Genomic DNA, 27,644 nt, shown 5'->3' on the forward strand with positions numbered 1-27,644 from the left:
TAATAAATGTTCATAATTCCCTTGGTCCGACTGCACAATCATCAGGTTGCATCTGGACTGGCTGCCTACTCGTTTCCAAGTGGGATTTAAGCTGTTTGGTAAAGCCCTAGCTGGCTTGGAAGCGACCTACGTGAGAAGCCTGCCTCTCTCCCTGTGTGGTGATACCATCGTTGAGACCAGCAGAGACACAAGCTGGAGTCCTCTTGCTGCTGCCAGGGCATTCTCTGTAGCGGTCACTTGATTTTGGTACTTACTTGCATACCACTGGTCCAAACCGGTGTGAATCTGTTGGGATCTACCCCGTGCTATGAAGTTTCATCGGCTTTCCACAGGCTTTGGGGGAAAGGGGAAAGTGGGGTCATTCAATATAAGTTTTACGGGACGGGGGTAAGACTGCTGATTTGTGAACATCTTTTTAAAAAATACATTTCTGATGCATGTAAAAGTCACTTAGAGCACAGAGAGGGGGACATTTGTATTACAAAGGTAATCATGCACATAAACTAGTTAATTTCTCCCTTTTCCCAAAAGAACCCCCATGGTTCACTGAAATTTACAGCGGGGGAAAGTCCTGGAGGACTAAGGGTCCCAGCATAATGTGCATTGAGCAAGAGTAGAAATTCAAAGGCAGGTTACTTCCTTCGGCATGATGGTCCATTCGGTGCACATTTGCTTGCTCTAAGTAAGTGATGCTTGTAAGTGGGAAAACTGTCAAATACATTTTAATTATGAATCTTACTAATTTTTCAACTTCTACAGTTACTAAATTTAAAATAACTTGGAGTAAACCCCATCTTATGTCAACATTCATAACTAGCAGTCAGACTTTTCTAAGCCTCCCTATGGCAGGTAAATTCCAGTCTCCATTTATCAGGAAAACCATGACAACATTGGCTTCATTGTGGATGGTGCCTTAATCAAAACCCAGAATGGTGCTGTGAGAATTATTTTGTGTAGCCCTTAGATACCCCCTAGGAGGATCTATGCATGGGTGTCACAGTTTTTTAAATATAAATTGAGCAGAAGTTTCTAAGAAGATTTTTTCCAAAACAGGCAGGGCCCTATCCAACTCTCATTAACTTTATAGTGACAAAAGTTTCTGACTTTTTATGGGGGAAACTGGAGTTGTGGGTTGAGAGAGAGAAATTTTCACTAGGATCTGGCCTCCACCTGCAGCGTCAGGAAGAATGACATTTCTTAGTAAACCCCAGTAGAGACAATATCACAGACTGAAACACTCGCTGTCTCTGATACAGAGAGTCACAAAAATTCACTGTTTGACTGGCTCCTGGTTGTGCAGTTACCATATTATGGCCAATTAGGCTAGAACTCGTTTACCTCATTACTGGAAGGGCAGTGTGTTAATAAACCTGACCTAAGAGTAAAAACCTCCCAATCAATTTTATAAAAGAATTGAATTCTATTCCAGAATGACCTTTTTCTTATTTTCAGCTTTTTAAAATGGACTATAAAAAGGCTGGAAAACGGGCATTTTTGTAAAATGTATTTTTATATTGATTGCTCAGGAGAGAGGATTTTTCCTGGAGTAGTGGCGGCTTTTTGTACACGGCTGGGTCTCCCTCAGCTGTTTTCATTTGACAGTTGTGTGCATGTAAATGTTAAAAACATTTTTCATGTGGTTCTAATGATTGAGTAGAACTTTTTAAAGATTCTGGTAATCATAATAATTAGTTTGTATTAGTGCATTCCCCACTTCGCTGGGTTTTGAGTAATCGTGTTTCATGCATCAAGACGGTTCGTTGCCAGGTATTGGGAAAATTTCTCCTAAATTAGACCACTAACGGGTGCAAACTTGGGATATAACTAAATCACATCAAATGTTAATAAAACTTGAACAGAATTTGAAATAATGATTATTTGTACTGATAAATTGGTGACCCCCAGTGAATATTTTGGTTGAGTTTTGAATATAGGCCCTCAACCTGCAAACACTTAATTTAGTTCAACGAGTCTACTCACATTAATAAAATTATACACATGTTTAAATGTTTGCAGATCAGGGCCATAGGAAGTACCAGGAAAATAGAGAGGGCTTTAACTTAAGATATGTATTAGACAAAATACAACTAGGTCCCCATGGGCCTCTGATGTTTTCTTTTATAGAATATGTACTGGCCACTTCTGTGTGTGAGTACCGTTATGTACTCGGAGTTATCGACCATGTTTCTCTGATGCTACAAGCCCTGGGTCTTCAGCCTCAGTATTCAATGGTGGTTTTATAAACCACACCCTATCACAAGGTGATAATGATCCCGCCCTAAGTTTTTAACCCTTTCAGTGCCCATCTCATTTTTGTAGTAAGGTTTAAATACCGAACTGTGACTGGGGCCTGGCATGTATTTAAAACTTAGATTGACATCGCTACAGGCGTCAGGGGTATGTGAAAAGTCCATACTCCTGAGTGCTGTCGGTATGCCGACCTACAGCCCCAGCGTAGAGGTGGTTAGGTTGAGGGAAGAATGCGTCCGTCAACATAACTACCCTCGCTCAGGCAGGTGGAGTCACTGTCGCAAAGGAAGAACCCCCTCCGTTGCTGGAGTGTGCAGCTGCAGCGCTGTATGTCTCTGTAACCTCTGTCGTGTAGAGCAGCTCTGACTTGCCAGGGCAGCGTGACCACCAAAGCAGAATGTCCTCGTGCAGGACATCACCCCTTCTTTTCTGAACTGAGGCAACTGATGTTCTTTTCCAAGTTTTGTTTCCGATACATTGGTATATTAGCCCACCTCCAGTGCAGTGTATGTCGCCTCTCTTCCTGCACTCTTCACCAGTCACCTCACAAGAGCCCCCGATTATTGTACTCAAAGCTTTAATAGGCAAAAAGACCAGTATGGCTTTGAATGTCAGTTGTCACAGCATATCCTCTGAGGCCTTCTTTGTTATCTGTGCCACGTCAATTCAAATCAGAATAGTAATAGCATTGAATTTGCCCTAAAAATGCATTGATTTGTTTAATTTAGCACACAAACGTTATTATTCGTCCCTAAACCATTAACACCAAGAGAACTAATAATTACCTTGTGCCATATATTTATGTAACATATTAATGACACACATCTGCATATTGTATGAAAACAGCTAGAGTGAGCCTAGCATTTGCACGGTGTAGTACTCAGTGTTTTAGCAAACATCACTGTACATTTTAATAGTTAAGATATTGGGCAGTTTCTGGAAATGATTTGGAAAAAAAAAAAGTATTAGCTACTACTTTAACTCCTAAGAGAGCTAACTTTACAAAAGGTCTTGAAATGGCACTTTTCTAGATTAGACATTAGATATGGAAAGTCCCTGTAGGTCGTCTTGTCCATCCAGCAAGGCTGTTCTCTGCAGTATATTTCCCCAGTATTGCTTTGGCCAATCAGTTTTAAAATGTTCCAGGCAGTGGGGTTTCCTCCACTTCCTTTAAGAGACTGTTCCACAAGTAACAGATTTCCGTTTTCTAATACATTGATTTTCCATTTATTTCATCCCATCACTCCTACTTATTTCCTTTTACACCATGCTAAATAATTCCTCTCTCCCCAAAGATCTAGTCTGAGATGGGGGGGGGGGGGGGGGGGAAGGGGATGAAGCCACCTGCTACATGTGAGTAAATATTAAGTGTTTCTTGTATCTAAACATTAACAAAAATCTACCTGCAAAACTGTTCACCTAATTCAGAAAGTATTTTTCTACTCAGATGTTTTTTGAAATCGCCTGTTGATTTTTTGGAAAAAGCTGAGTGGTCTGGATAGCCGCCCTACCCATTGTGTAGCATCTTCAAGGAGAAGATGCAGTGTTCATGCATTGCAGGATAATGCTCCAGAACATTGAAGGAAAGGAATGCTTTCCTTCTTTCAGTGGACCTCATCAATACGTGGAGAATTAGGGAACAGGGAGACATTTTGAAAGGTCTGAGTCCCTCATTGCTGCTCACAATTCTTTGTGAGTGATCCTAAACACTTTTACAATGAAAATGAGAAGTAGTAACACACACAGAACCCAGAACACTGTTTCTGCATATCAGGACATTGATGAGTGACTCTCTGTACCTAAAAGGGTGATGGATAGCTCCTGCTTCTTGTGAGTACAAGTGATATGGTCGGGAGAACCAGGTCCTTCTGAAGGGTCAAAAAATCATTTCATGTGCTTAGATGCCATAGCCACAAGAGCTTTAAAAATACGTATAATGAAAGGTACATTTCACCTGCACACTGTAATTACTGTACATCCTGCTTAACTGTCATTAATCTGCAGAATCCTTTACCCGTATACTCTAAACTGAAATTAAATAGTGCTCGTTTCAACACTTAAAACTGATGAAAGGTGATTTAAAACTCTTGCCTAAGAAAATGATTAATCATAGCCTTGCCTTTAGCTAGAATATTATTTAAATCTTTCATATGATTAATGTAACATTTAAGTTAAAATAACATTCAATTGCCAGTATGGAATTAAATATTTTTCCACTTCTCAAATATTCCTCCTCTGCATCTTGCTTCGGGAACGTCAGCGTCAGGTCCATTGGAAAGGCCCCTTGTGCAGCTATTTTATTTCCTAACATTTTCGTCTGTCTTTAACCGCAGCAGAACACCAACAGTATTGAAAATTAATGGCAAAGTACAAAGATCCTGTTTAAAGTACTATGGACTTTACACTCACAGCAAAGTCTGACGTAAGTCACAAGGCCCGACCCTGCAATTTGATCTGTCGTCTATGGCTCTGTATTCCCACGAGAAATGCCATTTATAGCATGAAGGCGCCTGACAGATGCACAAATCAGATTTCAAGATGGGGGTCACCAGGAAGTAGGATTGTTTTAGATTATTGACTGTTCCTGCTTATTCTAGTAAACATGTAATATATTAACTAAACAATTCTAACTGGAATCATTATTTTAAAGTTATTTTAGCACATGATATTCGCATTATCTATAAAATCACTTCATTAATGATTTGTATCCCAGTAGCACCTGGAGGCTGCATTGACTTGTGCCCAATACAAACACATTTTAAAGGATGTCTTTGCCCAGTTCCAGCGCCGCTGAAAAAATTACCTTGTCAACATATGCCACATACAGACAAGTGCACATTGAATATAACACACAATAAACATTACTGAGGGCACTGAAATGTGTCACCCCGTCCTGTCCCTGCAGTAGTTCTAAGCGCTGGGATCTGGTCTTTGATCATTAACAAACCATTCCCATAGATTCAGAATTAGACATCATTTGCAGCAAAAGAGTCACTCCAGCCCCTCTCTCTGTCACACCCCTTCCCACCCCATCTCCTGTGGCCACCAACCTTGAATGAACACATCTGCAGCCCCTCTAATATGGGCAGCCTGCCTCTTGGTTACGTGAGAAGGAAGGGGCTGGCTAAGACGACGGTAGGGTACCTCCATGCACAGTCCCACACTGAATGGAGAAGCCAGTGAACCTGCTGCATCCTTGCAAGGCTGACGCCAGGGGCTAGGTTCTGTTTGTGGAACTGTAGAGAGCAGTAGGCCCCGATTGTGTATTTACACTAGAACTTGAAGGCCTGTAGAGTGTGCGTCTATTCCAACTCTCTCTTAATTGCTCATGATGTTTCAAATAATAAATATATGATCAGTTCTCAAACTGGGCCTGCAGAGCCAGTGGTGGAAGTACATTTTCACTGGAATAGGCTGAGATCTAAATGTGATTTTTGTAGTTTAATTCCAAAGAATGTATTGTATGGGGAAACCAGACTGAAAATTACATCCTCCGTGGCACTGGAGTGATGGTGGCAGAGCGCTGCAGAGAGAGAGAGAGAGAGTGTGTGTGTGTGTGTGAGAGAGAGAAAAGAATCTCTACTGACAAATTTGTAAATAATATTTAATCGTTTCCCCATTTTTAGTATTTTTTTAACATAAGAGTAGAACATCAAAGAAAATGGACGTTTTAATAAAATGAAATTGTTGGGTTTTTGAGAAGGAAACTCATTTCTCTGCCCAGCAATTTTGGTAATGAAAATAGAGATCTAGAGGAAAGAAAGTAGTTTAATTTCTTCAGTGTCTTAGATATTTGAATACATCTTCACAACTCCTCCAAATGATCCATTCTCCTATCTCCTCTTGCAGACAGACCCAAAAAAGGAAAGAAAAGTGCAGTTTAACCGGCTAGCTGGTGAGATCAGGCTGTATAATTCTGTCAGGTATGTTAATAGGCTCGGTGGTGGCAGCTCTAGCTAAGATATGAGATGGGGGCTCTATGCAATAGCTTACACAGAGGAAAGAATTAAACATTTTAAGGAAATGCTGACCTAGATGAGTTGTTTGTGGTTTTCTGTGGCGTGCTAGAGATGTTCGTTTCAGAGGGAGCTCTTGAGTATCAGTTATTAATGTATATAGGGATTATTTATATTTGTTAAACTTGGTTCTACAACCTAAACTTAAAAGAACTGCCAGATTTTCATGACAGTTCCTACTTGTTTTTTTTTCTCAAACACACACAATCATAGGTACAGAAAGAAACGCAGAGGTACTAACACACACAGCTGTGAAGGGGCAGGAATGTTTTTTTGACCCAGCAGAATACCAGGTGTCTAAACACACTCCAATAGAGTTGGGGTGGGATTAGTCAATCCAAGAGGCAACGTCCTTATTTTCCTACCACATTACACCTCTTTTGACCACCGTCTCTAGGAAGGTAAAGTTGTATTAAAGGCATATTATCAGGTTGAAAAAAATAAACGTACTTAGCAGTATTAACATCTTAGATCATTGTAACTGAAATTTTGTTTTTTTTAAATCCAGCTCACTTTTCTCCTCGATGCTGTGTGTTTCCTTTTGGCATTTCTCGGCTTGGTTGATGAAAATAAGCTTTTCAGTTTCATTTTTGTTTCTGGTCAGTTTTGTGGCTTGGTATTCATCTACTAACTGAAGGCTGCAGTTTGGGGGTTGCCGGTATTGAAAGCCAAACGAGCTGTTTCCACTGAAATTTAAAAAGCTGCAGAAACATTTCTCTTGAGCTGACGTTTTGTAAAACTGTTCTAACACATCCCAAATGTTGGAGTGAAATCAACTTGACTGAGCCTCTTTACCGAGGCAGAATCATGGTCCTTTTTATAAATGTTGGCAGTGGATGTCATCCATATGTTGAGGCAGAAAATACCCATGATTCTAATGAAATTTTCCCTATACTGGGGTGTATCTGCTCAGGCACACGGAGGAGCTTCCTCCTTCAGGCCATGATATTACTAGTGAAGAGGCACTTAGTTCTTTATGACAAATCAATTAGCTCACAGCTGGCTTAATTAAAGCAATTTGAATAGCTGATCTCTCCTAGCTGCTTAAGTTTTGAACAGTGTCCGCCTCATGCCACGGAACTTCTGAGTTACTTCTATGGGCGCTTCTTCGTAACCTCCTTGTGTTCTCTTTTCCCCCATTGTTGCAGTTAGGGAACAGTTTAGACATTAGGCTCTTGGAAGTGCTTGGCTTTGCAGGCTGATAGCACACTGTCTATCAGAGATCTGTCTGATCCAGTGTCATTGCAAGATAAACTACTTGAAATGCTTGTAAAAACCATCGTTTTCCTGAAGGAAGCTGTTGGATGTTGGATTTCAGGTATAACTGGAAAGGTGGAATCCTTGCTAAAATGCCATTGAGGTTCTGTAGTAATTTGCTAATTTCACGGAAACATCAGTCACCGAGAGAACTGTGCTGGGACAGGGGCACTAACTGCTCCTGCAGCCTGGTACAGCTGTGCTGTGTGGGGATGCGCTGGGCTGTTCTAGACGACCCAGCGTGGTAAGGTTGGCTGCATTGGTTCTGCTTCTGCACAGCAGGTACAGGCTGTGCTGAGCCGCACCCTTTCACCATGAAACAACGCCCCGTGCTAGTGTAGACGGGTCTTTGGTGGGCAGTCGCTGATTTTAAAAGGGAAACTGAGGCAGCCTCCTTTCCAGTCCTTGTTAGCACAGTTGGCAGCTGACAACGCTCGAGTTCTGTGTTTGTAACATGTGGGCGTTGAGCTGTTTCTGTCTCCATAAGGGTACGTGAAAAAAGTCCCTTTAAATACCCAATCCACACTGGGAGAACTCCACTAGCTATTGCCGTGGACACAGTGTGGGCAGGGCTTTGATGTATTGATTTAGGGCCAGATTTTCAAAACAGCTCAGCATCCAGCACGCACAGCTCTTCTGAAAACCAGGTCACTCACGCAGGGGGCTGAAGAGAAGCTGAAATCTGCCTCTGGGTGCTGAGCACTTCTGAAACCCCCCTCCCTCATGCACTGGTGCCAGCGCTTGTTTGTGAGATTTCACCACCTCACGTAGATGGACTAGGGGGATGAGTCTGCATAAAAAGAAACCCACCCTAAAATGCCGTGGTTCTCTCTGAGACGCACTCCAGATAGCAATAAAACACCTGCCGGCAGAGAAGAGGTGTTGGGAGAATAGCGAGCTGAGGTAATTGGGTACAGGCTGGGTAACGAGAACATGGCTGGGTTAAGTGACTCAGAGGGACGGCTCAATTACAGGGGTACTGAGCACATTTTAAATTTCAAGTGGCCTTTCCTCGATTTGGGGGAGGGGGTGGCAAAGGGAAGGGTCTGAAGTGGGTGGATTAATTTAGTGCAATGTCATAGGGGAGCCTTTTTGTTTCTCATGATGCCTACTGCCCTTAAATGTTGAAACTGGGTCTTTGTAAGCAATGTTTGTGTATTTATGTGTATATCTGAGGTACAAAGTTTTAAAATTACTGCCTTTTTCTCCCTGTTATTTTTCTGAGTAATTCCGGATGTACTTTAGTCTCTCTACTGTCAAAACTTTTATATTGTAAAACTGATGCTGGTGGGTTTTGGTTATTTTGTTTGGTTTTTGTTTTTGTTTTTTGTAAAAAAAAAAAAAAGAAAAGAAAAGAAAAAAACAAGTCTGCATCTCTCTATCCATTGTCAGTTTTAGGCTGTAAATTCCAAATATCAATAAAAACTCAAAATTCTCATTGAGAGCGGTGGATTTCTCAAGCCCCAGGCCCTATCTCTGCCCGCTCAACCTTCTCCCCTTGCACATTTTGCACCCAGACTTACCGGTAACCTCCCCAGTCCTGGCATCCGGTTTTTTGTTAGTGTAAACTGATGACTTTGGAAACTCTGAATCTGACCAAGGAAAGGATGCAGAACAGAGAGCGTTCAGGCAGTGGCACCATCCTTTGTTTCTTTGTATTGTGTTTTTATCCTAGGGGTCTCCTGTGATGGGTTGGGGAGCTCTGTGATCAACTGACCTCGCTGGCTGTGAACAAATCAGCCGTGTTCCCAGTCTCAATACGTAAGACAGACAAACAATGAGCAACATGGCTTGGTGCAGTGTTAAACGCTTGTTTCCTTCCCCCCCGTACCAGACACCTCGTTCTTCTCAGAATAGGAATCAGGGTTTGCCTCCAGGCACCAGTCAGGGTCTGACTCATCTGCTTAGACAGTTTAGAAATCCCTCGATGGCAGCAAGTGTACATAGATCAGCATGTAGGCTTCCAGGGCAGCACCACCTGCTGGGTCCTGAAGGAAATTGCAGTGGTTTGGTCGCACACACAAGGGCTTTCAACCTTTTTTCAGTTGTGGACCCCTTAGGTTCCAGGTTGGGGTTTTTAGTTTGTGTGGAATGAATGGCCTAGAGCAGGTAAAGGGGACAGGACTTGTTTTTAACATATGCATAACCAGCCTCTGGAGCGTTGGTGGCAGCAGGCACTTAGTAGAATTTTTTTAAAGAATTAAGACACTCTTGGATGAGAGCTTACAATCACATTTTTATAACTACTCAGCCCCAGTGGTTGGATGACAAACTTCTCCTAGGACAGGGGCCTCAAGCCCACAGGGGCCTGCCAAGCTCCCCCTCCGCCCAGTGCTTTCCTGCCACCAAACAGGTGTTTGGCGACACTTAGGACTTTCCGGGGGGAGGAGCAGGGGATTTGGGGAAGGGGTTGGAATGGGGGGCTGGGAAGAGGCAGGGCCTCATGGAAGGTTTCAGTGATGCAGCCCTTGTGGTGATTTGAGTTCCCTGTCCAAGGAGCGGGTTACTCACTATTCCAGGGGCCGGGTTCTTGCACCGGCCACAGAACACAATAGCCCAGCAACCTGGTACAGCGCTGCCTTTGGGGTGTTTGGCCTAATAGCTTGGAATTCATACCTGGAAACTATTACAGCAGGGGTGCTGCTCAGTGCTGTTAGGGTGAATTGAACTGCCAAGTGCCATCAGCAGCAGCTGCCTCAGAACAGTGAAAGAACTGCAGCTGGGGTGTGATCTGTCCCCCTGCCTCCCACACTAGGTCTGATCGGCTCTAAGGGAGATTGGTGTCATGTTTCTCCTGAAATTTGTATAAGGCTGAACTGGTCTGTGAGCCACAGAATTAAAGTTTCTAGCCTTCACACTTTGTTCCAAGGTATTTTTGTGCTAATGATTTTTAATCATTTAGCAACGAGAAGGGGCAGAACCAGTGGTCTTACAAGTGAGCCCAGGGACTGCGCAAATCAAGTTACGAGACTCAAAGAGCTCAGTCGATTTAGCTTAACAAAGAGAAGGTTGATCTGTAAGTACCGACATGAGAATGGGCTCTTCAGTCTAGCAGAGAAAGATCTAACCCCATCCAATGTCTGGAAGCTGGATCTCAAGTGTTCATTTGTAACAGTGAGGTTAATTAACCATTAGAACAATGTACCAAGGGTCCTGGTGGATTCTCCAGCCCTGGCAATTCTAAAAATCAAGGTTAGATGTTTTTCTAAAGGATCGGTTCTAGGAATCATTGTGGGGCAGGTCTCTGGCCTGTGTGTTACACGGGGTCAGACGAGATGATCACAATGACCCCTTCTGGCCTTGGAATCTATGACTCACATACAGGCCATGCTCGTTCTTTGCCCACTGCTGTCAAGGGGAGAGTATGTGCATTTCCTTTTTCAGTTTCCTCATCATGGGAAAGTGACACAGGCACCAGGTTTGCCTGCCACCCAGTGCTCTATTCCTGTTTAATGAATTACTGAATCCAATACTTGGGGAATTAAATGCTTCCAGGCAGTTTAAATAAACCATGGCTTTGGGACTCTAATTCTGGAGAGCATGTGCTCTGCTGAATGGAAGGAAATCTGTTAGAGTTCACACCTCCAGCCCACTGAAGTAGAGCATTTCTTCTTTTGGATTTCAAAATTAATGAGTCTTTAGTAGTACAATATCTTGTCTAAGAAAGATATTCACCCAGTTGGTGAACATCTCCTTGGGAATCTAGACAGCACGCATGGGAGCATCTTGTACTAGAAATGGTCACTTTCCAGCCTGAATATTCCTGTAACCTTAAAGATGTAGGCATCTGAGATTGAGAGCTCCAACCCAGAGCAATTAGGTTTCCTAAGAGCAATGTTATATTATGTTCAGCTTGTGTATAGACTGAAGCAGTTTCTTCAGGCTGAGAAACCACGAGGAATAAAATCCAATTAATTGCCCTGAAACTCAAAAATCCACCATTCTCCCTCTTGGACTCAGAAGACCACCCTCCCATCATCCTAAAGGGAGGCTCATGATACCATATTGAGTGTATAATCCACAAGCCATATGGATAGAAAGCCCAAGAGAGAAACACTTCTTTCTCTCAAGAGACCCATTAGCAGACGGAAATGCAGCTGAGCCAAGAGACTTTTGTAGCAGAAGGCTACAGAGCTAATCCAAAGAAGAATGGCTCCACCCTGGAGCTGGAGGAAAAGCTCAATAGAGTGCTCTAAGCACACAGGGTTCAGAGGCCTGGATGGAAGAAACTGAGCAGTCCTGAGTCATTCTGGATTGAAATATTATGAACATGAATCTAACTGGGTGATAAATTCTTGGGCAGCCTCAGATGAATCTGGAGGACTAAGCTGCCATGGTAACAGGTGATGCTATGGTCCAGCATCTGACCTCTTGGAGTTAGAACATCTCTAAATGCTTCCTTCAGCTTCTTCCTTGTGGGGATGGAGAACAAGCCTAGGCCTCCTGGGACAGCGATCCAGGTGATATTTAGACGCCATGGCCACCTGCAAAGATTGCAGCTTTTGGGTGCTGACACCTCCGCCCATTGAGGGGGAAGTACACACTATGGAGCCCCTCTACTGGTGCATCCATTGGCCAGAGAACCTGGCAAGACCAAGAAATCTCTCTTGGATCAGCATGATGACCACAGATCCTGGGTGGGAGACGTTTGCTGGCAGCTGAGGAATTTAGGGTGATACTGGGATGTACCTTTTACACCCATTGTTCTGTATTGGATTCATGAACACCCTTAACAGGCCTGTTCCTGCCCACAGTTCTGGGGCTTGTGACTCAGGAGTGGGGCACCTATAAATGCGATGTCATGAGGGAGAGCACAGGAGAGGAGCAGGGTGATGCTCTGGTTACTGCCAACACACAGAGACAGAGGGACACTATTAAATGATGAATACAAACCTGCCCAGCAAGACAAGCAGCGAGCACTCTGCCCCCCTCTAGCCCTAACCACTGTAGATGCACCTTGAACCGCTCTCCCCCAACCAGCCTGTGACTCACCTGTGTGAGGGAATCGCTTCTGGAACCGAACCCAGCTCTGGGAAGGGCTGTATGGCACACAGGCCAAGAGAATATGCATATTAATTTTTTATTAAATTCAGTTAGTTTTCTCTTTATATAACAACATTTTCCCTCTAGGCACAATACAATACAAGGACTCTGTATGTTTGACACAATGTACAGAAACTTCAATAATCTACAACTGCTCCGGGAAGTTACAAAAACCTCCCTGTTGCACCAGCTACCTGCCACCGCCATGATCATACAGGAAAAGGAAGAGGGGACCCTGGGGGTTAAGACTGTACAAAGAGCTCTGCACTGAAATAAAACATTGTACTCCTTTAAAAACAAGACAGGTAGAACGGTCAGCGGGAAAGGGCAGGTCCCAGGCCCAAGGGGCAATGGCAGGAAGGTGGTGAACTCTAACCGAGGGGGGTAGGAGGGGGGGGGGTTGCTACCGAGGCCAGGAATGGTCTCGTGTGACCAGGCAGCTCCTTGGCCCCAAGGGACCACACGCAGATGCCCGCTGGGTTTTGGGACGAGCACACGGCTCTAGCATGTGAGCTGCTGGGGGCTAAGCTTGCCAAGGTGCAAACCAGGGAGGATAAAGGGGATTTGTTTCTGTACCAGAGATGCCATCGCCTCAGTCTCATGATGCCACCTTTGCACTGACAATAAGTTACAGCAGTAAGCGGGCTGGGGAGGGCTCAGTGGAAGTGCTAGAGAGCGGGGGCTAAAGCACAAGCTTGTCCCTGGTACACAGTTGGGGGGCGGGTGTCAGGAGCTGAGCTCTGAACACCCCCAGCACAATGGATCCATTGCACTCGGGGGATCTCAAGGAGCTGAGGTTGGCCCCCCACAGCACAATGGCAGTGAGGAGCTCCCTGCCTTCCCCATCAAGGGTGGGGCACGTCCCGGCTCAAAGTGGAGGCCTTGCTCTGCACAGCGGCTGCATGGAGACTTGCTGCTGCATGCCTAGGGGCTGGGGCTGCAGTGATCCAAGCACAAGCTGCGGAAGCAGGGGAGAGCTGACACACACAAGGCAGCAGCTCTGGGCTGTGATCTCCAAGCTCTGGCCACTTCACCCCCTGGGGCAGCGTGGCTGGTGAGCCCAAAGCAAGGCTGGGAGGTGAGGGGCTCATGCCACACTGCTCCTGTACACAGGCCCCAGGACAGTCCCTGTAACTGGCCTTGTTATCCTGTTCTACAGCTCGCCCCAGAGAACCTCTCTGAGAGCAACAGCCCAGCCCCACAGCAGCCCTTCCCCCCACTCACTGCAGGGAGAGGGATGGGGGCTCCGCCAGACAAGCCCCATAGCAATCCAACCTACAGAGGGGGAGCTACGCTGTGTCGGGGGAACCTGCTCCCCACAGCCTGAATGAGCACAGGTTTCCTGGGGGGGGAGACGGTGGGACTAAGAATATAAGCAGGTCCCAGGCCTCAGTCACCCCCCCTCCCCCACCAGGGGCAGACCAAAAGAGGAGTGGACTCTAAAGCTACAATACTGCTAATGAGACACCCCACCATCCCCCCAGAGCAGGACAGGGAGGAGGCCCCTCTTCCCCCCAGAGCGGCTCATGGGGGGGCACTACTCTTGTGCAGACACTGTGCCAGCAGAGACAGTACCCATCCCGGGGGGATATGTTCCAGTTGCTGGACATGGGGTAGGCAGGATGGTCCCAGTCCTCTTGGCCTACTGTCCACGGAGCTCTCCTCTGGCCTTGCTGAGCAGGCTAACCCTGAGCTCAGGTCCCCAGCCGTGTGCCGCTCAGAAGGGCTGGGCCAGAGCCGAGTGCCCCAAGGGGCTGGCGGCAGGTCCACGTGGAGTTACAGACTGGATGTGCAAGTTCACAGGCAGCTCCTGGGGGTGCAGAGGGGTAACAGGGGAAAGCTCCTGCTGCTCCCCAATGGCGGCTGGGGGGGGGGAGGGGGTGTTCAATGCACAGCACCTCCTGGAGCCTCTCCCAGCAAAGGGCCAGTAAAACCCCATGGCAGCATTTGCAAGAGAACCAGCGCACTGCTCAGACAAACACCATGCCCAGCCAGGGACCCCAGGCCCGTGTCCTGCCAGGGGTGGGAGCTGCGCTGCCCAGCCAGGGACCCCAGCCCGTGTCCTGCCAGGGGGGGGAGCTGCGCTGCCCAGCCAGGGACCCCAGCCCTTGTCCTGCCAGGGGTGGGAGCTGCGCTGCCCAGCCAGGGACCCCAGCCCGTGTCCTGCCAGGGGTGGGAGCTGCGCTGCCCAGCCAGGGACCCCAGCCCTTGTCCTGCCAGGGGTGGGAGCTGCGCTGCCCAGCCAGGGACCCCAGGCCCGTGTCCTGGTGGGGGTGGGAGCCGGGACCCCAGGTTCATGTCCTGCCGGGGGTGGGAGCCAGTAATTATGTGGCTCAGACAGGCTTAGTGGGGTTGTAAGACTGGATCCCCACTGCCCCTAGCCTGACAGTTCCTACCATAGTGTAACAGACTGATCCTGCCCTGACCCCTGCTTCTGTCCTGAGCACGCAGGGGGCCTGGGGCTTTCCAGTATGATGTGCCCCTGGCAGTGGGGGAGAGTAAGGCCTCCAGCCTCCTCCTCCTCAATCAGTCAGGCCTGGGCCAGCTCAGGTGCTAACCCTGGGCATTGCCTCTGCTTCATGCGCCGGGGCCCGGGGGACTCCGTGCCTGGAACGGGGGCTGCTGCTGAGCCAGGCTCACGCGTCCGACAAGCAGCTCTGGATGCGGTCGATCCACTGCTGGGCCAGCTGCACGTCCTGGGCACAGAAATTGTAAACTCGTTTCGTCGTCTTCAGCTGCAGGGAGAAAAGGCGAGAGCTGAGGCAGGGTGTCCGCCGGGGGCGCCGGGTCCCCACCTGGGGAGATGGGCAGGCAGGACTGGTTGGGGGCCGGCACCTTCCTGGAGACACAACTTGGCTCCAGCCGAAGGTGGCGAGTGCCTGGCAGAGTCTGTACCCCTGGGGTCCTCTGCAGAGACCACAGCGCAACTCAGGAGCCCAAGAGCCCCGGCCTTGCTGCTGGTGCTCAGCTGCCATCCTTGGTCCAGCCCCAGCCAGTATCACCCCCCGGCCACCCCCTGGCACCGAGATCCAGCTTCTCGGGGGCTGGGGACTCACGTCGAAGAAGGCCTTCTCCTCCACTGTCTTGGGGGCCCCCATGGTGGGGGTGCCGGGGGTGATGGACTCCACTTCTGCCAGGTCAATGACCCCTTTGCACTCTGTGTCCATCCGGTTGTCATAGTACCGCAGCTGCAAGGAAAGGTGCCGCACGTCAGCCAGTGCCCCCGAGCTCACGTCAACACCGGGCCGGCTGAGCCATTCCCCTTGTCCAGCCCCTCCAGTACCTGATGTTTGGTTTTATCCAGCACGAACCAGCGGGGCTTCCAGGGCTTCATGAAGGCTCCTTTCTTGTAGAGCGTCCCCTCGTACGACCTGCGGGCAGCCAGAGAGCGGGTTAGCGCCTCACTGCCGCGCACCGGGGGGCGAGAGCCCAGTGGGGATGGACCAAAGAGCTCAGCTCCCAGCAGCCAGAGACGGAACCGGCTAAGCTGCACAGGGCTGGCCCCATGGGACCCACACCCGGTTCCAAGCAATAGGGCCCATTGCTGACCACAGGGCCCATGCGGCCTAGCCTGGCCGTCTCCCCCCGGGCAGCCAGAGCTCCCTTCACCTGTTCTCGCTCTCTGACATCTGGAACTGGCTGTAGAGGTTGCTCGTGCTCTTGGGGCCCCCCTGCTTCCCGCTGGACGGGGTGGAGGTGCTGCTGGTGTCGCTGTCCAGGCTGAGGTTGAGGGTGGAGCCCACGCTGCTCTCCTGCAGGTAGACCCCCAGCGAGCGCCGGTGGGGCAACAGGCTGGAGGACATCAGCAGGGAACTGGACGCCATCTGCAGAGCACAGAGCAGAGAAGTGAGGGCACGGGCCCCGCCCACTGGTTCCTTCTCATCATCACACGAGACCCATTGAGCCTGGGCACAGGGCACTATCAGCCCCTCCCCGGCCACACCGGCAGCTGGGGGCAGAGCCAGGAGCCCTTGGCCAAGTGCCGGAGCAGGCTCCCAGCGCACGGCTCCTCCCAGCCCAGCCCCTGGCTCACAGACCTACCCTGCTGGCCTCCTGCCGGGCCTCTGTGCGTTGGGAGGCTTTGACCTTGTCCCACGTGTCCTTCCAGCGCTCCGGCACCTGGCCCAGCTCCGCCTCCAGGTTGTGCAGCTCCTGCGGGAGGAGTCAGAGGTTATTCCGAAGAGGGGGAAAGACAAAAGATTTATTAGAATTGGAAAAGGTGCAGAGACAGCAACAAAAATGGTGAGGGGGCTGGAACAGCTCCCACGTGAGGCGAGAGTAACAGGACGGGGACTGTTCAACTTAGAAAAAGGACGACGAAGGGGGGATACAATAGAGGTCTATAAAATTATGAAGGCCGTGAAGAAAGTGAACCAGGAAGTGTTATTTACCCCTTCATGTAACACACAAACCGGGGTCACCCATGACATTAATTGGCAGCAGGTTTAAAACAAACAGCAGGAAGTATTTCTTCACACAACCCACAGCCAGCCTGTGGAACTCGTCAGGGGATGTTGTGAAGGCCAGAAGTATAACTGGGTTCAAAAAAGATTGAGATCAGTTCCTGGAGGACAGGTCCATCAATGGCTGTCCGCCAAGCTGGTCAGGGACGCAACCCCGTGCTCTGGGTGTCCCTAAACCTCTGACTGCCAGAAGCTGGGAGTGGATAGCAGGGGATGGATCACTCAATAAATTGCCCTGTTCTGTTCATTCCCTCTGAAGAGAGGGCACGGCTAGATGGACCATTGGTCTGACCCAGTCTGGGCGTTATGTTCTCGTTTGGGGAGCGCTCCCCCCCCCACCCCCCCGCGCCCCACACACCTCCAGCAGCTTGGAGATGGCGTCGGGCTCCACTCGGCTGCGGTTGTCGTAGCACGGCCAGATGATTTTGCGCTTGGTCTGCGGGGCACTGGAGTCCTGCCGATCCACCTCCTCCACGTGCTCTGGCTGCCCCTGCACCAGCTCCCAGTCGTAGGAGGGGCCCTCGGACAGGACCTCCTGGGTGTAGTAGTCCCACACCTTCAGGTTGGAGATGTTACTGTAGGGCCTCAGCACCTAAAGAATAGGCCGGGAAGTGCTCAAGCAGGGCCTTGCAGCCCCCCCGCGATGCCTGGCCCCGGTGCCACAATGGCCAGAAAGGCGGTGAACTGTGCTGCCGGGCTGGGGGTCCCCAAGGGCAAGTCATCCCCATGTGGGTCTGCCGAACCCTGGTGAGCTGGGACAGACTCCGGCTCCAGGCCAGCACGTTAGGCAGCTGCTCCCCGCGCTGCAGCATCCACCCCCCCTCCCCCAAAGATCGCATTGCGGTGCATGGGCCAGAGGCAGAACGGGCCCCTCTGTACTTTGCCCAGCGGTACGCAGTGCCCAGAGCACAGCTGTAATGGCAGCCTATTACAGTGTCCTTGGGTAAGGGACACCCAGTGAGCAGGTGACTGACTTCCTGCGTGTCCCACCAAGTGAAAACCAGGCCCTACAGTGAGAACAACGAGGCACTTTGCAGCTGTGCACGCAGGGCAGGGCCGGTGAGCAAGCACAAGTGCTTTCTGGCCATCGCACTGGTGTGAGAATCAGGCCCTTGGCAGAGGATGAGACGTGAGAAGTGGAGCCCTTCCCTCAGAAAACACTGGTTAGACTGAGTCCAAGCATTCCACTGGAAGGTGTCGATTCTGGCCAAACTCTGGAGGGAAACCAAGGCAGCAGGCTGGCCTGGCCAGGCCTCCACCAGCAGGAGCCAACAAAAACATTCCATTTTGGTTCATAGATTCCGACATCTCCTGATTTTAGAGGGCTTGACTCCACTCCTAGCACTCGGGGTGGTCATACACTGTCCCCACCCGCAGCAGGGCAATCCCGCAACCCCAGCTGGTGAAACCCGCCGACTTCGCTGCTTCCCAAGGCCCCAGGAGACAGCACTGCACTGGATGCTGGGATCCCCGGTCTCTGTGCTCGAGAGGAAGGGCACTGCTATCTCCTCCATTTCAGGCTGATTGGGGCCTCCCTCGGAAAGGCGAGGTTTGGGCCTCTGTCCTGTGTCACTCCCAGAGCTGGGCTGCCTCGCTCCCTCCAGGGCCGGCTCCAGGCACCAGCGAAGGAAGCTGGTGTTTGGGGCGGCCAATGGAAAGGGGCGGCACGTCCGGGTCTTTGGTGGCAATTCGGCGGCAGGTCCCTCAGTCCCTCTGGGAGCGAAAGACCCACCGCCGAATTGCCGCCAAAAAATGAAAGCGGCGCGGTGGAGCTGCCGCCGAAGTGCTGCCGATCACGGCTTTACCTTATTCCCTCCCCGGCTTTGTCACTTGGGGCAGCAAAAAAGCTGGAGCCGGCCCTGGCTCCCTGCAAGCAGTGGGGTGGAGGGAGGTCTCCCTGGATCGTGCACTGGGCTGTGGAGGCAAAGGCTGCGTCCGGCCCGGCGTCTCCGGCCAGCCGAGCAGGCTCACCTCACCATCCTCGGGGGCGTACATGTAGTTGAAGAAGACAGGGGTTTTCTTGTTCAGCCGGTCGATGTAATCCCAGATGGACTTGTAGACCTGCTGGCTCTTCCGCTCGCCCTTCTCTTCATACAGGAGGCCTGTGGGGGGAGAGAAAGACAGGCCGCTCAGCTGACAGCGCTGCCCATCGGTGACGGGGCCGGGGGCCCAGAGCCCTTACCCAGCTCGATCCGCTCGTAGTCCGAGTCCAGCAGGAAGGTGCGGAACCGATTGGAGACGTAGTGGTAGCTGAGGAACTTCAGATAGTACTGGGTGAACTCAAACTCCATGGGGAACTGGAGGTGGATCTGCAGAGAGACGAGCACACAGCCAAATGGACACCAGCCTCCATGCAAGGGGTGGGCTGGCTCTACACCTGGATTCCACTGGCCGAGACGAGGCCCGGGACGCAGGTTAATCCTGCGCTGAAGTCTGACAGCCCAGGCTGCTCTGAGCTCACCTGATGGACACAGTCCAGGAACTGCAGGAAGACTGGAGCGAAGCCGCTGCTCTGCCCAGCGAGGGTCTGGGCTCCGCGGTGGCTGAAGCGGTGCCCGAAGGACAGCCACTCCTTCTCGACGAGGAGCCGGAAGCCCTCCATCGTCCGGTAGTAGGGGTCAGACAGCAGCTGCACCAGGGACACCACCTGCAGGAGGGAGAAGGCCAGAGTCACGGCCCACAAGGGGCTGGGGCCTCAAGCCAGCAGCTGGGAGAGGCTAGCCGTGCCAGCCAGGTGCTGCAGGGCGCTGACTCCTACCTGCGTGGTGATATCCCAGCCATCTTCCAAACTGACCAGCACGGAGGAACCTGTATCCAGCAGCTCCACCACCAGCACCGAGATCTGCAGGATCTTGTGGATCTGCGGACACAGCACCAGAGGTTAACAAGACATCTATTGGGGGGGGGGGGGGGATTCGGGGCTGGCCCCGAGCAGGGGACAACGGGAACAGCCTTTCCCAGAAGGCTGGGGAACTTAGGCCAGAGCTTCTGAAGTACGTATGGGGACAGTCCAGACCCTAACGTCGCACACAACAGTGAAGTGTCTGCCAGGCTCAGACCTGCCAATCCCCTCGACCCGAGGAGACTGCAGGGCAGGAACGGGGCTGCGATGGGAACAGAGCTGTGTGTGAATGAAACTCACGCCACACCCCTCCACTCAAAGAGAGCAGCCCTCGGCAACACTCCCCTGCTCAACCTGCCGAGGAGCAACATGAGGGCCATCAAGGGCACAGACGAGAACCCCTCTCCCCCAGGTAGATGAGCAGGCGCTGACTGGCGCCGGACATCCAGAGCATGGGGGGAGAGGGAATGGCTCCACTCAGACACACGGGTCCCTGCCGATACCAGACCCACCAAGAATCTGGGCTGGCCTCGGGCAGACAGCACTTGTTTCAGGGCCCAGGCGATTGGGCCGTGCGGTCCCTACTGCCAAGAGGAGAGTCAGACACAAGATCTGAGGCCGTGTGTCTGCCTAGAGGCCCAGGGCGGGGACAGCGCCTAGCCTCTGTCCAGTCCCAGCACGCACAGGGCACATGACAGTCAGCACAACAGCCCAGAGAGCATCTAGCAGTGGGAGCTTGACCGGATCTGGGACAGAGTCCTCTGGAGTCCGCCAATCCCAGCAACTTTGCTCTTGGGAGAGCTCCCACCACCAGGTCCCTTCCTGGACTGGAGGGTGTGTTCCTAGCCAGCCTGGAGTCGGCAGGAACCCCATACTCGCCAGCACGGGGGTGCATCCACTGACTAGAAGGGACCATTGGATCATCTACTCGGAGCTTCCGTATCTCACCCAGCTACCCCTGTGTATTTTCTCCAAGAGCCTGTGTTTGGGGAAAGCTCCTTCCAGAGACATCTAGTCTGGACCTGAGGACACCAGCAGATGGAGAACCCAGCACTTCCCGCAGTAGCCCTCACTCACTGTTCAAAATGGTGCCTTATTTCTACTTGGAGGCTGTCTGGCTCCCATAGCTTCTTGTCCTGCCTTTCCCACTAGATCAAAGACCCAGTTAGAACCTGGCATCTTCTCCCCGAAGGGTCTAATCAGCACAATCATTTCACCTCTTGTTCTTTTTTGACAAGCTGAACAGATTGAGCTCCGTAAGTCTCTCACTGTCAGCTGTTTTTTCCAGCCCTGCAATCATTTTTGTGGCTCTTCTCTGCACCCTCTGCAATTTTCCAGCAACCTTTTTAAAATGTGGGCCCCAGAACTAGACCTAGTATCCCAGGAGCGGTCTCATCAGGGCCATGTACAGAAGTAAAATCACCTCCCTGCTCTGAGTCCCTGCTCCCAGCATCGCACTGGGAGTTCAAGCTGCATTCCTTGTCCACTATGACCCCAGCTCCTTCCCAGAGTCTCTTCTTTCCAGGAGCCAGGCCTGCATTCCTTGTTCCTAGCGGTGTGACTCTGCCCTTAGCTGTATTTAAACACACTTTGAACGGGCCCAGCTTACCAAGCGATCCAGATGGCCCTGTAAGATGGCCCTCTCCTCATTGTGACATAGCACTCTACCGCTCGGGGTCACCCACCAATTTCACCAGATCACTGGGGAGATGTTGAATAGCATTGGCTTAGGACTGATCCCTGCCAGGCCGCACTGGAAATGCCACATTCCGTGACAGTTCCCACTGACAGCCCGGAGGTGGCGCCGAGCACGCTCTCTCTGGTGCTCACCTGCTCAGGATCTAACCCATCGCCGTCCGTGGGCTTGGGAAGGAATGTTCCCCCATGTCAGACTGGCAGAGACCTTGGGGGTTTTCCTCCCCTGCAGCCTAGGGTGTGGGTCACTTGCCAGGATCATCGGGGGGGGGGGGGGGGGGGGGGGGGGGGAATCTCAGATAATTCCCCACCATTGTGGGGGCCTCAGGCAGTGGTGGGCCTTGGTCCCTCCTACTCTCTGCCTGTGGCACACCATAGGCTAGTCTCCTGAGATACCTTGGTCGAATTTCGGCTGGTGGGTTTACCGTGCGGGTGCTGGTGTCCTGCAGGTCAAATGAGATGATTTGGTCCCTTCTAGCCCTAAACCCTACGACTGACTTGATGCTTGGGTCCTGTCCCAGTGACCCAGCAACAAACCCCCACCCCTTGCCTTGGGGGTCCTGTGACACACACCAGCAACCGCCCTCAAGCACCAGCTCCCCTCACACTGTAGGATCCCAGGTGTGGAGGCAGGTCTGGCCCCGGGTCTGCACCACAGCCCCGGCGACAGCCCGTCTGACCCTGCCCAGCCCAAGACCCAGCACACTGACCTGGGACAGCCATTCGGACTCCTCCAGGGTCCGCAGGTAGGCGAGGCTGGGGTCTGTGGAGGGGCTGCCGGGCACGCAGGCCTTCATCAGCTTCTTGAAGCTGGCCTTCACCTGCCGCACGTCAAACACCTCGATGGGCACCACCTCCCAGTGCTGCAGCGGGTCTGGCTTCACTCCCTGGGCAGAGGGCGAGAGGGGCAGCCCAGGTGAGCACAGGCTGGGCTGCACCAGGCCCCGTTCCCGCCTACCCCTCCTTTGCAGCGGGTTCCCCACGCCACTCCTGGGCTTTGCCTAGGAACAGCTGTAGCTGCACTGGTCGCTCTGGGGCACTGTGCAGGGGGAGCCTGGCTGCCAGGCTGTGAGCCCAGAGGGGGTCGGTCCCTGGAGTGGGCCCCCTTTCCCCACACCGGTCCTGGCTGCAGGGGAGACGCCTCCCATGAAGCTACAACTCCTCCCTGACAGTCCCCCCATTCTCCCCAAGCCGCTCCGCACACTGCTCCTGCTGCTGACGGCTCAGACAGCTCCCTGCCCCCCCGGGCCTGCCCCACATGCTGCCTGGTCACCGGGCCGTTACCTTCAGCTGCGACTTGTCCCCAATGATGTAGAGAGAGGCCCGGTGCTGGCGCAAGAAGCTTGCCTCAGAGGGGGCCCCATTGTGCTGAGCGCTCAGCAGGTCCTTCCCAGCCAGGCGGGACCCGATTTCCATGTTCAAGACATAGTTGCTCATGCGCCCGCTGGCCCGGATGCTGCCCCACTTCCCTGCAAGGGAGGGTAGGGTCATTGCCACGGCCCGCTCAGCTGGCCCCCAGGCCACGTGGCCTCCGACCTGCCCTGTCACCTTCTGCCTTCTCCCGGACGCCCAGCTCTCCTCACTGAGCTGCTCCGGCCCCCAGCCCAGATTCCCGGTGCACTTGGGGGATCAGGTTTGCTTCTCACTCCCCCCCACTCGCCAGCATGTGGATTGGGCAGCTGGGGCCCGCCGGGGTCAGAGGCTCTGGAGCCTTTGTCCTTCCTGCAGGCACTGCTGAGCTGACCCCCTCTGGACAGACGCCCTGCCCAGCCCGCACCGGCTCAGCGAGCGGCACCAATCTGCCCGTGCACTGTGGGGCCCTTGGCGGCTGCTCCTTGTCCCTGTGCACTGCACCCCGCTCCCTTGGCCAGATAACCCCCCTCCCCGGTATCCAAGCACTGGCAGATGTGTGAGGTGCCTGAAGCAAACCTGAGAGCCCGTTCCAGAATCAGCTGGGGGCTGCACTTACCTGCGGTGCCGGTGCCAGTGCCGGGAACTGCGCAAGGCAAGCCATTCAGTGACAGGTTATCAGGCTGCAGGGAGCCATTAGCACGCAGCAGCTCATTAGCTCACCCTTGTGATTGGGTGGGAGGGTGTTACTGGGACGTGTGGGTTAGTCATGTGAAGGGGGTGTGGTGTTACATGGGGCAATCAGTCACATGACCAGGGTTAGCGCCCGGCGGGTTAGGCGGATGACGGTACAGTACCTCGGGGACTTTCACGGCCCTTCGCCGATGCGCCCTTGGGGGTGGACAGAGTGACCACCCTAGCTCTGGGACCTAGCGCTGAGAAAGTACAGGACGAAAGGAGTCTCAGCAAGGGTGGCAGACCATGCGCTTCACCCCGAGCCGCACTCGCTGGGAGGGGTGGGGGAATGGGAATGGGAGGAGCGGTGCCCCGGGGTGAGATGGAGCGAGCGGCACAATGAATGGTATGAGTGAGGTGACCCCGGCTGGCTGTGCTCCCAGGTGATTCGAGTGCCAGACACTGGGCTCCCACCCCCAACAGCGAGGACAGGCCCATCTCCTCGTGGGGCTGCCCCATACGCTCTGCGAACCCTGGGGAAGCAAAGGTGAAGCATCTACTCTACGGCCAGCTGCCTTGGCGCGAGGGCCCTGCGGGGCAGGGAGCTGCGCCCGGCGTTCCTCACCTCCTCGGCTAATAGTGCCTGGCCCATCGTCCTTCCCTCCCATCACCTGCTTCATGAGCGATCCCAGCTTGGGCTGCCTCTTGTCGGAAGAATCTGTAGCACCAACAAAACACCAGCTTTTGCCTTTGCTGTTTGTCCCCCCAGCATCTCCCCTGCCCCCCGCAACACATCCCCTGGGGGGAGGGGGAGAGAAAGCAAGCAGAGGAGGCAGTGCCCGGGGCGGGAATCCACAGCAAGGATGAACCAGAGGCCAGAGCACAGGGCCAGGCCTCACAGCAGGGTCCCACACTGCAAGGTCATGGGTTCTGGTCACCTGCTGCCAGACACTCCACCGCGCACGCTCTCCCTGACCCAGCTCTGTCCCAACCCCTCTCCAAAAGCAGATACACCCACCACTGTCGCTGGAGCCTCTCCCCACGCTGCTCCAGGCTAACTTCCGCCCACCACCCCTCCACCAGGTGCGGGCCGGGAGCGGGACTGGAGGGGCTCCCAACTACGGCTGGCCCTACGGAGAGGCCTGCAGCCGCCTCTCGCATTCCAAGGCAGACTGGGAGCCAGGGTGGAGCCTGGCCAATGGCTCCCTCAGCTCACTGGTCCCATGCCATAGGCTGGGCCGCGCCGGGCATGGGATGGTGCAGACAGACGATGAATGGGGATGGAGCTTGGCGCAGGATGCTGGGTCAGCCCTGCTCTCCCAGCAGCGGGAGGAGGGAGACAGAGGCAGGACAAGGAACAGGGGGCATGAGACTCACCTGAATACGCTGCTCAAAGCCCCACCCGCTGGGTGCTCTCGGCCTTGCCAGTCAGGCACAGTGCAGCCAGGAGTGCTTGGACATCTCACTGCTCACAGAATCCATACCTACCATCCCCACCCGGCCCCCAAGCCCCCAGGGCGGGCCTGGCGCAGGGACTCAAGTCAGCTAGCACTTGTAAGGGAGCCCCAGGGCTTAGGACCTTCTGAGACCTGCCCCACACTGACAGTACCTGGGCTCCACAGCCGCATGGGGAAAGGAGAGTGCAGGAGCTGAGCCCACAGAGGTGCACTAAGGGGGCACTTTGGGGAGGGCAGAACCCGACCTCCCACTGCAACAGCACAGCCCTGCCCAGGCTCCCTGGCTGGGCTGCAAGGATCCCAAAGCCAGAGGCCTGTTGAAAGCACCAGCCCAGGAAGTGGGCACGCCTGGTCTGCTCCCTCCTCTCCCCAGTGCGCTGTGGCCCCATGGCTGCGGTCTGACCCACGCCCCCTTACCCGCACTGCTCATGTGCGCAGAGGTGAAGCCGCTGAGTGTATTGCGCCCGCTGGCGTCAGCGTAGTGCGGCATGGAGTTGATCACTGCCTGCAGGTATTTCTCCTGCTCCAGGCTGGTGGAGTCCGTTTGCGACTGGCCTGCAAGGAGAGCCAGGGCGTCAGCAACACTCACTAGGCGCACACACAACCACCGCGCTGGGGGAGAAGCTATTGGCCAGGGCGCTGCCGGCACGTTGCTATGGGAGTTGGAGCATTCCCCAGAGGCACATGCAGCGCCCCCTCGTCACAGAGAGGCAGGTACCTGCAGTAGGGGCGTTCTGCGACTTGAAGAGGCCCACAACACCCTTGCCGTGCAGCCCCCCCGATCTCAGCAGCACGGCCTTGGTGCGGGAGTTCCTCCAGCAGATGACAGGGAAGCGGTTCTGGCGGTAGCAGCGCGAGATCCTCTGGATGGTGTTGTCCTGGATGCTCTGCGGGACGATCAGCAGCCCCGGGTAACTGCAGGAGAGAGCACAGGCCATATGCCACCGTCATGCCACACTAGGGGAATGGCGCAGCAGGGAGGAAGGGGATGCCACCGCTGGGCTGCCCCCCAGAACCGCCTGTGGCCCATGCGCCAGGTACCCGCCTCCGGCAGACAGCGTACATGTTAGATACTCACCTCCGGCAGACGCCCCCCACACGGGGTACTCACCTCCGGCAGACGCCCCCCACACGGGGTACCCGCCTCCGGCAGACAGCGTACATGTTAGATACTCACCTCCGGCAGATGCCCCCCACACGGGGTACCCACCTCCGGCAGACGGCGTACATGTTAGATACCCACCTCCGGCAGACGCCCCCCACACGGGGTACCCACCTCCGGCAGACAGCGTACATGTTAGATACCCATCTCCGGCAGATGCCCCCCATGGGGTACCCACCTCCGGCAGACGCCCCCCACACGGGGTACCCACCTCCGGCAGACAGCGTACATGTTAGATACCCATCTCCGGCAGATGCCCCCCATGGGGTACCCACCTCCGGCAGACGCCCCCCACACGGGGTACCCGCCTCCGGCAGACAGCGTACATGTTAGGTACCCACCCCCGGCAGACGCCCCCCACACGGGGTACTCACCTCCGGCAGACGCCCCCCACACGGGGTACCCGCCTCCGGCAGACAGCGTACATGTTAGATACTCACCTCCGGCAGATGCCCCCCACACGGGGTACCCACCTCCGGCAGACGGCGTACATGTTAGATACCCACCTCCGGCAGACGCCCCCCACACGGGGTACCCACCTCCGGCAGACGCCCCCCACACGGGGTACCCACCTCCGGCAGACAGCGTACATGTTAGATACCCATCTCCGGCAGATGCCCCCCATGGGGTACCCACCTCCGGCAGACGCCCCCCACACGGGGTACCCACCTCCGGCAGACAGCGTACATGTTAGATACCCATCTCCGGCAGATGCCCCCCATGGGGTACCCACCTCCGGCAGACGCCCCCCACACGGGGTACCCGCCTCCGGCAGACAGCGTACATGTTAGGTACCCACCCCCGGCAGACGCCCCCCACACGGGGTACCCACCTCCGGCAGATGCCCCACACACGGGGTACCCACCTCCGGCAGACGGCGTACATGCGGTTCACCGTGGAGATGCGGAAGGGCTCGTTCTTGGAACGGGTGAGGCTATTACTCAGCGTGCCCAGCCCCATCCGTTGGTAGTCGCGGCAGCAGGCTCGCTCGACTAGGTGGCTCATCGTCATCTTGTCTGAAGGTTTGATGATGGTGGAGGGGGTCAGGGTGCTCCTGTCTATCTCTTCCGACACTGCACAGGCAGAGGGAAGAGGTGGGGTCAGGTTGCTCTGGAGGCCACAACCCCAGCAGGGGGAGAGGGAGACTGGAGCTCTGGGGCCAGGGCACAGTCTGATGCACCCCAGGCCTGGCCTTGCTGCAGCAGCGACAGACGATGAGGGCGCAGCTGCCCCGTCCTGCGGTGCCAATGTCACGTGCCAGATGCTGTGGGGACTGAACCCTGGAGTCTCTGGATTGAAAAGCATGAGCCGCTACTGGCTGAACTAACCGCCCAGCCGGGGCTGAGCTCCCAGGTTGCAGCAGCTCTGTGGTTTGGCACCGGAGGGGGACAGAGCCAGGCTTCGTTCCTGCAAGTGACAGCAGGTGACCAAGCC

General features: G+C 53.5%; 1 protein-coding gene across 11 annotated transcripts in view; it reads right to left on the reverse strand.

The window, feature by feature from the left end:
* Positions 1–427: 427 nt before the first annotated feature.
* Positions 428–27,644, reverse strand: part of SBF1 (SET binding factor 1) — a 147,646-nt gene continuing 120,429 nt past the window's right edge. For 4 of the 11 annotated variants that reach the window (XM_065551514.1, XM_065551508.1, XM_065551520.1 and 1 more), the window contains 17 exons: positions 27,076–27,283; positions 25,767–25,963; positions 25,466–25,603; positions 24,217–24,309; positions 23,774–23,851; positions 22,851–23,035; positions 22,277–22,453; positions 19,788–19,889; positions 19,491–19,676; positions 19,212–19,338; positions 19,001–19,131; positions 17,388–17,621; positions 16,608–16,718; positions 16,176–16,390; positions 15,850–15,937; positions 15,623–15,754; positions 428–15,301 (listed from right to left, as the gene is read on the reverse strand). In XM_065551514.1, coding sequence (XP_065407586.1) covers positions 15,203–15,301; positions 15,623–15,754; positions 15,850–15,937; positions 16,176–16,390; positions 16,608–16,718; positions 17,388–17,621; positions 19,001–19,131; positions 19,212–19,338; positions 19,491–19,676; positions 19,788–19,889; positions 22,277–22,453; positions 22,851–23,035; positions 23,774–23,851; positions 24,217–24,309; positions 25,466–25,603; positions 25,767–25,963; positions 27,076–27,283 — 2,501 coding nt within the window. In that variant the 3' untranslated portion in view covers positions 428–15,202. The remainder of the gene's footprint in view (positions 15,302–15,622; positions 15,755–15,849; positions 15,938–16,175; positions 16,391–16,607; positions 16,719–17,387; positions 17,622–19,000; positions 19,132–19,211; positions 19,339–19,490; positions 19,677–19,787; positions 19,890–22,276; positions 22,454–22,850; positions 23,036–23,773; positions 23,852–24,216; positions 24,310–25,465; positions 25,604–25,766; positions 25,964–27,075; positions 27,284–27,644) is intronic. The other 7 variants (XM_065551531.1, XM_065551545.1, XM_065551537.1 and 4 more) reach the window with 3 other exon arrangements.

The sequence above is a fragment of the Chrysemys picta genome, chromosome 1 (assembly GCF_011386835.1).
Source record: "Chrysemys picta bellii isolate R12L10 chromosome 1, ASM1138683v2, whole genome shotgun sequence".
NCBI classification, from domain to species: domain Eukaryota; kingdom Metazoa; phylum Chordata; order Testudines; family Emydidae; genus Chrysemys; species Chrysemys picta.